This window comes from Silurus aristotelis (genome assembly GCF_946808225.1).
Source record: "Silurus aristotelis genome assembly, chromosome: 24".
NCBI lineage: Eukaryota > Metazoa > Chordata > Actinopteri > Siluriformes > Siluridae > Silurus > Silurus aristotelis.
The window spans coordinates 9,468,789-9,481,474 of record NC_139597.1 but is presented as its reverse complement, the minus strand read 5'-3'; the positions used below and the strand labels follow the sequence as shown (position 1 = coordinate 9,481,474).

At 40.0% G+C, this 12,686-nt stretch overlaps 1 protein-coding gene across 1 annotated transcript; it reads left to right on the top strand.

The window, feature by feature from the left end:
* The first annotated feature begins 1,156 nt into the window (after positions 1 to 1,156).
* On the top strand, positions 1,157 to 8,072 carry ifrd1 (interferon-related developmental regulator 1). The gene is made up of 12 exons (XM_083528231.1): positions 1,157 to 1,457; positions 3,429 to 3,542; positions 3,663 to 3,741; positions 3,865 to 3,989; positions 4,074 to 4,231; positions 4,327 to 4,377; positions 6,198 to 6,376; positions 6,528 to 6,636; positions 6,724 to 6,858; positions 6,953 to 7,081; positions 7,521 to 7,616; positions 7,728 to 8,072. Exons 1-12 carry the CDS (start codon positions 1,427 to 1,429, stop codon positions 7,812 to 7,814), a joined length of 1,293 nt encoding a protein of 430 aa, XP_083384357.1. The 5' UTR covers positions 1,157 to 1,426; the 3' UTR covers positions 7,815 to 8,072.
* Positions 8,073 to 12,686: the final 4,614 nt, after the last annotated feature.

Sequence of the window (12,686 nt, the reverse complement as noted above, 5' to 3'; positions counted from 1 at the left end):
GTGCACGCAGGGTGGAGAAGAGTGATAGCAGGAGTAATTTGTGATAGAAGGGTATTTGTGAGAGTGAAAGGGAAAGTTTATAGGACTGTGGTGAGACCCACAATGTTGTCTGGTTTAGAGACAGTGGCATTGAGTAAAAGACAGGAGGTGGAGCTGAAGTTAGCAGAGCTGAAGATTTTAAGGCTTTGGTTGGGATTGATGAAGATGGACAGGATTATAAATGAGTTTATTAGAGGGACAGCGCATGTAGGACGTTTTGAAGACAAGGTGAGGGATGTTTAGTTCAAATCAGTCCTTCACCTGCTGTGCTTTTTTACCTTCAGCTGAATGCGTTTCTGATTAATGCCTTAAAGAATAACCGTCATGTTTTTTTGTCAACTATTGGAAGAACACACTCCTGTTGTTGGTGACTGTAGTTCCTACAGTGCCGCATCTGCTGATGTGGGCATTCGCTGTTTCACAATAAAACAATGTCTTGAAGATATTTATACCTCTTCTGCTTAATAACTTTTTACATTAAGATCCTGTATGCTTTGCGAGATCTTTGCAGACCATGTTTCAAACCCAGGAAGCCAAGAAGAAGCAAATGCTGCAGAATCTTTGAGTAAATCAGAATCACCTGAGGACAGGTGTACAGAAATTGGGATTGAACCTGAATCTGAATATGACTGGGTCATTCTGAGGAGAAAAAAGTGTGTGCATTAACCAGATGAGAGTCAGGTACTGATGGTAGATGAGGTGAGGAGGCCTGGGGTGCAGTCAGCGTTACAATTAATCCCAAAAGTTTTCAGTAGGGTTGAGATCAGAGCTCTATAACAGGCCATACCATATAAACCATATCTTCATGGAGCTCACTTCCTGCACAGGGGCATTGCCATGCTGGAACAGGTTTTGGGTCTTGAAGTTCAAGTGAAAACAAAATGTAATTATACCGCATACAAAGATATACTATAAAATTGTGTGCCTCCAGGTTTGTGGAACCGTTTGGAGAAGAACCACATATAGCAGGAACGGTCAGGTGTCCCAATACTTTTGTCCATATAGTGCATATAATTGAAGAGGTAGGACACGATTTGGACGTAGACCATGACAACAGTGATTGTCCAATCACATTAGCGCAGGCGCGCGTACAGTCCGTTCTCTCTGAACGTGATTGGTCAGACGGGTTATCGGCGACCACGTGAGCGACGTAAGAGTGACGCGTCAGCCATATATAATAATTTCCCGGCGCGGGTGTCCCGCAACCCTCGTTTTTACAGGGAAGAAAATGTTTCGCTCTCGTTCACAGGCTTTCATCGGAATCGCTTTTAATTCTTTACTTTTTACGGTGCCATTGGAAGATTTCCAGTTTAAGAGACGCTATAGTAAAAACTTGTCGTGTATTGGGTGATTTTAGCTTTAAATCGAACATATTTATACAAGAACCATGCCCAAATCTAAGAAGAGGAACAGCAAGGGTAAGCGAGTTCAAGTATCTGGAACTGGCCGGTTGTTTTGGCTTGTTGCTCTGCATGCGCATGGGATTTGTAGTTCTCTTGCGCCGCCACAAACGTACATCCTTTTTGCGTTGCCGATTCAGAAGAACTACAACACCCATATCCACACGCGTCTTCTCGCTAATATGGTGGCCAATATGTACTCGTTAAACTAATTGTATTTCTGAAGATGTGTTTGTCGCATATGGACGTTAAATTTGACACAATTGCCAAATTATTGTTTTTCATTTAACGCTAAAATCTTTGCCACCATTACAGCGAAAAGGCTTGAGTCTACTTGGGATTTGTAGTTCTTTTGCAGCTCCTAGCGCATTGATTCTTTCGATGCTTAAGGTTTAGTCGAACTACATCACCCATTTTCGTGCTAATATGGAGGCAAATATTTTACGCGTTAAACAAAAGGGCTATATATTTGCAGTAAGGATATTGTATGTGTGTGTGTATATGTATGTGTGTATATATATATATATATATATATATATATATAGTGCATATTGTTAAGTCTGACAAATAACTACTGCGAAACTAAAATCGTTATCTCTTCAGTCATGGTCGTATTCCTAGATAAGCTTGTTTGCTAACTAGCTTGCTAACACGCCTCGGGCTGTAGTCGTTCGTCGGAAATAAGGCGTGAATACACCGGAATCTCTCTCAGTGGTCACCAAAGAGAAGTGAAAATCGACATAAACTAATAAAGCTGGTTTCTGTAGCTGACCAACACTTTACATGACTAATTAGCTACGTGTCTGGCCTATTGTTGTTGTGTCTTTCTTCTTTTTTTCCTGAACCCAGTCTGATCACGGAAGCAAGGGAACAAACTAGGAAGCTCCACGTGTATGGCGGCTGTTTTATATATAGAATCTGTTCTGTTCTTCCAGTCACTATCCAGTAACAGCATTATCCCTGCTCGAGCTTTTCCTATTCCTGGAACACAGGGTTTGATGGGATTGTGAGAGCCCCTGGATGGTACCCTTGGCCCAGTCTATCCTAATACACATTCAAAAAAAGAAAGCGAAAGGTGCTTTTACTTGTCACATATACATTACAGCACCATGAAGCTGGGGTCAGAGCGCAAGGTCAACTATGATACAGTGCCCCTGGAGCGGAGAGGATCAAGGGCTTTGCTCAGGGGCCCAACAATGGCAGGTTGACAGTGCCAGGGCTTGACGCCACAATTTGTTTTAATCAATAACTCGTCACCTGCTGTATCTATTGAACTCATTTTGAGTGTAGCAGTAGCTGTTTCTTTGTTTTTTTTATGGGAAGTAGAACGAAACCAGAGACCCAGTGAAAAATCCCAGGAAAACTTCACACAAGGAATAAATTGCAGGAACCCTAAAGCTATTTCTTGTGTTAAAAGCCACCATTTACATCCCCTATGTCACCTGCTGTTCTTTCACTGAAATTAAACTTTTATTATGCAAACATAAAAAATTTTTTTTTTTTGCTTGAACACAGCTAGATGGATTCTAGTCTCTTTTTCTCTAGAATGAAAAAGCATTTCAAGATCGAATCGGGAACCCAAAAGCTATTTCTTGTGCTCAAATTTACCATTTGCTCCCCTTATGCCACCCCATTTTCTTGCACTGAAATTGTACTTTATTTTGTGTATTTTGGTGGGGTTTTTTAATTATTTATTTTTTATTTTTTGCTTACTTGGATGAACTCTTTCTCTGGATAGTCTGTTTCCTTCTCAGTATGTCTAGTGTTTATTTTTTCCTTTTCTGTTGTAGTGGAAAAAAGGGCAGTATTATCTTCAGTCTAATTGCTATCACTGTGCCCTTCACCTGACCAGTACAAAACCAGGAATTTATTTCCCCACAACTCTGGAATTGAACAGATTACACGAACAGTATATCGCCCTTATCACCTGCTGTGACTAACTCTGTGGTCAAAGGTTTGTTCACTGTGGGAACTTGGTCTATTTTGCAGGTGTCCCAGGAGGACAGCATGGACCGCTGCAGCCTTTCAGTGATGAGGACGCTTCAGTCGAGACACTTAGCCACTGCAGCAGCTTCAGCGATGCCACCAGTGTGGCAGAGGAAGGTGGGTGTGTTTGTTTATAAACCCGGATTTGGGTTTTGAGTGCAGCTGATATGACTGCAATGCCATAATATTACCAAGATCAAATGTTGAAATTGTGGGATGCTTTATTTGCACTGGCAGGAGGAGACGCTGAGGTTTCGGCTCAAGATGATTTTGAGTTCAAGCTGAAGGTTTACATCGATTCAACAGTTGACAAAAGGTTCGTCTGATGCGCCACTCGGTTGAACAGCAACATTCATACATAATTTAGACATTTTTTCCTGTAAACATCTCTATGGTGCGTTGATTCAGTGTTCTGAATAGCATTGTTTTTATCTTTTAGTGCTAAAACCAGGCAAGGTGCCCTTGACGGATTAAAGACTGCCATGGCAACCAAAATCCTGCACGAGTTCATTTTGGAGAGGAGGATGACTATCACAGACGGCATTGAACGCTGCTTGAAAAAAGGTTTGTATACAGAATTTATAATCTGCGACTGCATACGGTCAGTGCTGGCAGTGAACCTAAACTTATTTGCTTTCCCGTGTTTAGGTAAAGGAGAGGAGCAACGTGCGGCTGCCTCGCTGGCTTGCCTCTTGTGCATTCAGCTGGGTTCAGGGATTGAGAGTGAGGAGGTGTTTAAGACCCTCAAACCTATATTTAAGACCATCCTCAGTGATGGATCAGCAAACATTCAAGCCAGACAAGCTGTGAGTAGCAGATCTGATCTGTTTTCTACCTGGCGTTTATAGTGTTTCCCTTATGTGTGCTTTGTAACAGTACTTTTCTTTTACACTCTGTGCAGTGTGCAACGAGTCTGGGCCTCTGCACGCTGGTAGCAGAAGATGATATATTGGTAAGTGGTGGAGTTGGTGAAGATTCGAACCGTCTACGTGAAACTGCAAACAGACAAAGCATGGGTTTATTCTCCACATGACTTTAAACATGACTACATGATGTTAAAATGTTTATTGCCAGCGTACTAACAACCAGCCATTAGGGTTGCACAAGCCAGTGCACTTTAAGTGCCGGTCCCAATCCTGGATAAACAGGGAGGGTTTCGCTAGGAAGGGCATCCAGCGTGAAACATCAAATCAAATATGCGGAACACAAATCAGAATTTTATGCCGGATCAGTCGAGGCCCGGGTTACCAACGACCGCCACAGGTATTGTTGGCCAAAAGGGTACTGGTGGAATTTGGTTACTGTTGGCCAAAGAAGGAGAGGAGGAAGACATCTAGACAGTCAGTAGGAAAAGGCGAAGTGGAGGTTAGAGTTGGTACTTTAAATGTTGGTACTATGACTGGTAAAGAGAAAGAGGTAGCTAATATGATGGAGAGGAGAAAGGAGTGTTCAGGAGACCAAGTGAAAAAGGAGTACAGCCAGGAACATTGGAGGGGGGTCAATCTGTTCTATCATGGTGTAGATGGAAAGAGAAATGGTGTAGGGGTGATTCTGAAGGAAGTGTACAGTAAGAGTGTAGTGGAGGTGAAGAGAGTTTCTGATAGGGTGATGAACGTTAAGCTGGAAGTTGAAATATCATCAGTGCTTATGCTCCAAGTGGGCTGTGAAATGAAGGAGAGGGAAAAATTCTGGAGTGAGTTGGATGAAGTGGTAAAAGGTGTACCAATGAATGAATGGTGATTGGGGCAGACTTTAATGGGCATGTAGGTGAAGGGAGCAGAGGAGGTGATGGGTGGGTATTGTCTTAGGGAGAGAATGTGGAAGAGCAGATGGTGGTAGATTTTGCTAAAAGGATGGAAATGGCAGTGGTGAATACATTTTAAGAAGGAGGAGGATTATAGGGTGATTGAATAAGAGTGGAGAAAGGTGGACTGTTCTATGTAGGAGATTGAAGACTGTTGGGTGTTGGCAGGAGACAGTGTAGCTAGACAGCGTAGGGTGGCTTTGTAGGTGAAGGAGGTGAGTGGGGACTGAAGGAAGAATTGGATGGTGGAAACTAAAAAAGGGATACTAGTATGAGATTCAGGGAAGAGGTCAGACAGGGGCTTGGTGGTGGTGAAGTGGTGCTGAATGATTGGGCAACTACTGCAGAAGTGATGAGGGAGACCGCTAAAAAGATACTTGGTGTGAGATCTGGAAATAGAAAGGAGGACAGACATGGTGGTGGACTGAGGAAGTGCAGGAAAGCATAAGGAGAAAGAGGTTGGCGAAATGGAATTGGGATCGACAGAGTGATGAGAAAAGTATGCAGGAGTACAAGGAGATATGACAGCAGGTAAGGGGGATGTGGTGAAAGACAAGGAAAAGGCATATGAGAAGCTGTATGTGAAGTTGGACACTAAGGAAGGAGGGGGCTGTGGCGCCCCCTAATGGCAGAATCCGAAAGTAGATTGTCAGCGTATTTAAAAAATAAATAAATAAATAAATGTATTCTAGCCAGAAATCTTGATTTTCTGATTAAAATAATTTTGAAGCCTGGTTTATGACATTTAAATACTGCTGTTACTGTGTTTCTATGTGACTACCGCTGTGTTGCTGGTGTGTTCCAGCTTAAACCTCCAAATGAAATGTTATTCCTGACTTGAGTTTTTTTACTGAAAGAAATTCTAAGGAAATACAGTTCTCCTATAAAATCCCTGAGAACTCATTCTAAGTGTTTAGTTGTACGTCTCGTGTTTATGTATGCTTTTTTTTATTTTTTTCCACTTCCAGGATATTTATGCCACTATGGAGTGTTTCGAGAGCTTGTTTACTCGCTCGTACGTGCGTGAAGATGGAAGCAGGCCCTCTTTGAGCCCTCCGACCGTTCAGCTCCATACGAACGCACTGCTCTCCTGGGCTCTGCTGCTCACCATCTGCAGCAGCAGCCACATCAAAGCCATCATTCACAAGTACATAGCTGATGTGCCTTAAGCTTTTTGCTATTGCTTATTTTTAAAAGGTGAAATGGCATTGAGTTGTCGAATAAGAGGAAGTGATCTGACATCTTGCTGGACTTCAGTTCTGCAGAAGTCTTTAGTGCTTTGATGATCTCCATTTTAGACATCTGGCCAAGCTGCCGAGGCTGCTGGAGAGCGAAGACGTTAACATGCGCATTGCAGCTGGGGAGACGATCGCGCTGCTGTTTGAACTTGCTAGAGATGTTGATGCGGTGAGTTCCGATTTTATTACTTAAAGGCAACCTGCTGTGTGATGGTAATAATTTTTGAGCCGCTATAAAATCTGTAAAACCGTCCAGGACTTTGACTGTGAAGACTGGGAGGTGCTGTGCAGCAAACTGAGCGCTCTGGCCACTGACTGCAATAAACACCGTGCCAAGAATGACAAGAGGAAGCAGAGGTCTGTCTTCAGGGACGTGCTTAAAGCAGTGGAGGTGAGGAACTGGCGAATATGGTGTTTTTAATGAAAAACAAATGTGTAGCTAAGGAATAATGGTGGTCTAATAAAGCATTTCTGTATGCGCACAGGATGGAGAGTTTGAGACCGAGACAATACGGTTCGGTACAGAGCGCATGATCATCAACAGCTGGGTGAGGAAGAGGACCTATGATGCCTTCAGAGAGTTTGTGGGCTCCGGCATGAATTACCACCTACAGGTATAAAATGAGGCTTTATAGCTAGAATCTACAGCCATGTACGTTTAACACACACATTCACTGTTGCAAATTGTATGGAAAACTTTGGTCTGAAGAAAACACTACGTTTGGACATTTTTTTCAGATTATACATCAATTAACAATTTAGGTGGTCTTGTGGTATGTTGTGGTTTTTTTTAATGATTACTTGCACTGCTGTCAGAATTAACTGATTATATTTAAAGAGCAGGGTGTCGAGCCAGTTAAAATCTAAAGATTCTGAAATCCAATGCACTAAATTAAATAAAGAAATAAAATTACTATGTAGCAACTTTTTAGGTGTCTTGACTTTCACAAATAATCTTTAGTGGTAAACCATGACACCAGTTTTTATCTTTAGTACCAGATTCTGACCTGGAAAACCATCCCTAACTTTTTCTTCTACTTGCTTTGAACTTAGGCAAATGAGTTCATCAGAGATGTGTTTGGACTGGGCCCAGCCCTGCTGATTGATTCTGCTGCCCTGAAAGCTATGAAAAGTTCCAGATTGGAGAGGGTAAGCCAGAAACGTCTTAAAAAAAATAATAATATTTTGATTATAGAAAAAAAAAGGTATAAATACTTGTATAAAATTGTTGTTTTTTAAATTCTTCTGTTTTTCTCCCAGCACTTCTACAATGCTGCTGCATTCAAGGCTCGCACCAAGGCAAGAAACCGATTCCGTGACAAGAGGGTGGATGTGGGTGAATTTTAGGGTCCTGGTTTTTTTCATTAACCATGTAGTCCTTACTTGGTCCAGTTGCTTTTGTGTTTCCTATTTTCCTATTTATAATATTATTATTATTATTAACCATTATATTCTAATGAATATGTATTTGTGTATTGTGTTCCCTTTTGGCCATTTTGTGTATGTGGTCATTTTTGATGAAATTGTGGAACTATTGCATATACCACATCAAAATGTTGTTTTTGTCAAGTGATGTGACCAATAAAATAAATTTATTAGAAGTTATCATTGGTAATGTCTAATGTATTCTTTGCAGAAGAGAAACTAAGTTTTTCTTATTTCCCGTCTAATAATAATAAAAAACCTTAGGATCTTTTTATAAAATCAGATCTGCAATATAAGGGTTAGTATTTGACTTGGAGTTTTTGCTTTGATTTGTAAAATGTCTATTTGCTGTTTTGTCTGGAAAAGGTAAAACTGGATACCTACGGGGGGGGGGGGATTATAAGGAGAGGAGATGCAAGATCTAGCTTTAAAAGAGAAGCTATACTTTATTCGTACCACAGTCAGGCAATTTCTGTGTTACAGCAGCAAAGAAAAATAAATGTGCAAATATTTAAAAGTAGAAACCTAATACAGTATACACATCACAGACTATATATAGAGACCACCAATAAGTAGTTACGCTATCAGACATATTGCACACAGGTAATATTGCATGGTTTTAGATTATTTTACATTTATTGCATAAAACATTACCTGTGCAATAATAACAAACACATTAACAGTGTGTATTTTGGTGACTGGTTCACTGGGAGCAGCTTTGATTGTAAAGACTAATCGCAGCAGGGAGAAAAGACCCTCTTTCTATTCAGGACTTATGAATTCATGTGCGCCAACAGAAAATAAGTGAGCTGTGTTTGTTTTGACGGCTCTTACTGTTGCTTGGTGCACATCTGTGGAGAAAATCCCATCTCCTTGCCAGAAATGCATGAACCTTTGAAACATTGGCACTTCTGAATTAGAATTCTGTAGTTGTTTGTAAGAAAGTGGGTGACCAGCTTTTATGGAGGTCTCCTTTCTATATGTACTGTATTGACTGATCTGCTGATGCAAAAAAAAAAAAAAACTCATCATGGCTACAAATTAGTTATAAACAATAAAATAAGGTGCCGTTTTGTGTGCATGGATACCAATGACACACATTTCAAATGACGTCATTATTCAGAAGGTACCAATCCTTTCTATTAACCGAGTAGACCCAATAGTAGTCATGGCTTTGTGAGGGGCATCTAAATAAAACCGCAAAATCTCCAGATCTGCTCTGCTGCATAATTGCGCAAATGTTTTTTTGTAGGATGGCAAATGTTAACAACCTTGAGCTTCATTGAATTTGCATTGCTTCATTCAGTAGAGTTGAATGCAAAGTTAACTAAATGAATGTGTGTACCAGCATGACCTTTAGTTCTGCTAGATCAGGTCTGTAAAATTAGAGGTTCATAGCCAGTTTTGGCTTTTGTGTTTATTCAGTTTAAAATTTTAAATGTTTGAAAGAAATTGTAACTCATGTACACCACAATTCCAACCCCACCTCTTTTTTCTTTTAAATACCTAAAAATATTTGCATGTCTTTATATAAATTAATGTATATTTATATTAAGTTTGTAATCTTGCGTACCAGTGTAGATTTATTCATTGCTAGAGACCCAAAGCACTTTACGTCGCTCTGGATAAGGGCGTCTGCTAAATGCCGTTAATGTAATGTAATGTTCACTTGATGGGAAACTGTTGGGATAGTTTTTTGATTTGACCAGAGTTTAGTAGATTATATTTAGGGATCTAGATTTAGCACTAATTTGTGCACTTCTGCTCTTTTGGCCTAAAACAGTTGAAGTATTTATATACAGCAGTGTTACATATTACAAAGGTGGGAACTTACCTATTAAATGGTTTTGAGCAGGGAAATACTGTTTGACTGGTTTATTCCTCCTTGGTGTTTATGAACATGGTGCAAATAGATCAACATTGTGGATAAATAAGCAAGTCCCCATAGCCATGTTCCAAACTCCAACTCTGTTTTTAATGCCCATGGTTCTAAAATGGGCACAAATGTGTGTGATGGTCAGATGTTCACATACTTTTGGCCATATAATGTATGATCTCAGCAACGGCTAGACATCCTGTATCCCAAATTAGGGCTGAGTTATGGTGTATTCAGTTCTGGGCAGCAGTTTTGGAAAGTATTTGGACAGTAGGACATGTCTTGGTTAGGATATATTGTTACTAAGTGTATAAGCACATTAAGGGTAGATCAGTTATATTGCTGAGGATCATTTGTATCTAATGAATTGTATTTAGATATTTAAGTGTATTCAATGCATAATTTCTATACAAAAGAAAATCTCTAGGCTTTATGAATTTACTGGGAGGTATTACTTTAAATATATATAAATTAATAAACACATTAGGGCTTGTAATATTTTAAACAGTATTTCTTATTGATTGACTTTTTAGTCTTTTGGACAATTGCAGGCGATTTGTCATGATGGGATATGACCGCTGTGATGAGAGAAATTATTATTGAAGGTGTAAGGGCACCTTGAAATTGGCATGGCACTTTGCACTTTATAGCTTTGCATTTGAGCACAAGCACGTTCTGTGCTGGCTAAATGCTCATAGCTGTTATTTCCGAGTGTGTGTGAAAGAGTGTCGCAAGGGCACAGCTGTCTTCCAGATAAATGCAGTGCGACGGGAACAGCCATCAAATACTCCGGTCAAAGCACCAACAAGGCCACGGCTACCTGGCAGCATCCCAGCATTTCCTGTGATTGTGTACAGCTTCGGGTTCAGTCTGGGTATATTTATGAGTAGATAATGTTTATTATTATGTGATCATCTAGTCTCATTTATACAGTAATCTATTATACTAGACAGTCTATTATAAGTGTCATTTTAAAGACATCATTAACTTGCTCTGGATCATAAGGTACATTTCTTTTTGAACATTTGCTGGGGGAAGAAATCTCTCAATTTCGCCCCTATCATGCTTAAACTCACTAAAAATATTTTTTTTGTTTTCACTGTTTTCAGTGTAAATACACTTCCCAAAGTTAAAATGAGTAAGCCATAGAAACACTACTCTTATGAATTTCTGAGCTCTCAATAAAAAGCTTATAGAGGAGATCATCTTGCATGGCCGCTAGTGCATGCAGAGATATTAAGAACTGGCTTGGGAGCTCTAAGCAACTGCTTACAGAAAGAACTACCAATGTGATATTCATATAAGAAAAGAAAAGGTTGGTTGGAATGTAAAGTATGTCTGAGGACATAAATGAGTCATGACAATTGTCTAGTAGAGTTGAATTTGGTCTGACAAACACAAAGAGTGTGAAGTGTGTATACTTATTAAATATAGAAAATCAATGTATACATTTCTTATTTGTAAAGATAATTAGAATTTTCCACAAGTAAACTTCTATAAGAACGTTTCTAAAGCATGGTTATCACCAAAGTAATTATACCTATTACCAAACTAATAAACAAAAGTGTTGGGAAAGCTAATTTCTCCTGCCATATGGGGTTCTACCCCAAACTGTTACCACAGATTACCACCAAGTTGAAGGCACCCAATTGTATGAATGTCTTTGGATGCAGTAGCATGAAATGTTTTCTTCACTTAAACTAGGAGACCCAAAACTATTCCACCATGACAATTCCCCTGTACACGAGGTAAGCTCCATGAAAATATGGTTTACCTGGTTTGAAGAAGATCTTGAGTGGGCTGCTATGGAGATCTAACCTTAAACCTATTGAACACCTTTTGGGATGCATTGGAATGCTGATTGCACCCCAGGCCTCCTCACCCTACATCAGTACTTGACTTTACTAACACCCTGGATGGTGAATTAATAAAAGAAAGTTTATAAACATTATGTAAAGACAGGAAGCCAGTGAATGGCACAAAGCATATATCACATCAGTTAAAGCTGAAGCTCTAGCTGAAGATAATTTGAAGATAATTCGCCCAACTTGATCAATGGTAAGGACCTTAATCGCACATCAACACAGAAGTCAATACTCAAGACAAAAGGAGTAATAAGCATCTGACTGGCCCTTTTGTTGTAGAGAATCCTCCCAGTCTGTAGTAGAGTAACTAATCTTTTACCATTACACAGTTTTATGCTTTTTTTCTGATGGAAATTCTCAAAGACATCAAAATAAAAGCATGGAATTGTAGCATCTTTAATATTCAAAAGCTTATTCTCACTGGGATTCTGCTTGTTAGATGAGATTTTATCTATGATCAGATTCCTGCTGCATATACCAAGATCTGAGCAGCAAGTATGATCTCTAATGATCAGGATAGAAGGTCCCAAGCTACTGCACACAAACAGGACAATATTTAATGGCAGACTGCTTACAATCTTGGGGCTGTTGGGTAAATAAATATTATAAATCGCAGAGACACATAGTTAAAAAAGCTGAACCTGAAGCAGAAAAAAAAAAGAAGAAAAGATGGACTCTTCCAGCGTGTGCTTATCCACTCCATTTTCCATAAATCATCCAGAATAGCCTGCATCCTGTCTGCTTGCTTTCCCTCTCCTAGCATGTGGCCAACACTGTGTCCCGCCAGCATGAAAGATTGATAGAGAGATCACATGCACTTTGTTACAAAAAAATCTTCCTTTGACCTCAGATGCCCAGACAGCTGTTTATGATTACCAGCCTCACATACTGCAGTCACTAACACGCACAGAACCAAGACACCATGCTGTGCCCCGGCTCTTCCTCACAGCACTGACATGCTTTCAGGTGTGCTGGGAAGGTGTAGTGCAATTTAGCACACAACAGATCAACTAAAGCCACTGCAAGCTCCCCTTGCTCAGTATCTTTTAGGAG

Excerpts from the sequence above, each read along its gene's own strand:
- ifrd1 (XM_083528231.1), top strand. The coding sequence starts at position 1,427 with ATGCCCAAATCTAAGAAGAGGAACAGCAAGG. Across the intron at positions 3,990-4,073 it reads TGAACGCTGCTTGAAAAAAG|GTAAAGGAGAGGAGCAACGT; the intron begins GTTTGTATACAG and ends TCCCGTGTTTAG. Across the intron at positions 4,378-6,197 it reads TAGCAGAAGATGATATATTG|GATATTTATGCCACTATGGA; the intron begins GTAAGTGGTGGA and ends TTCCACTTCCAG.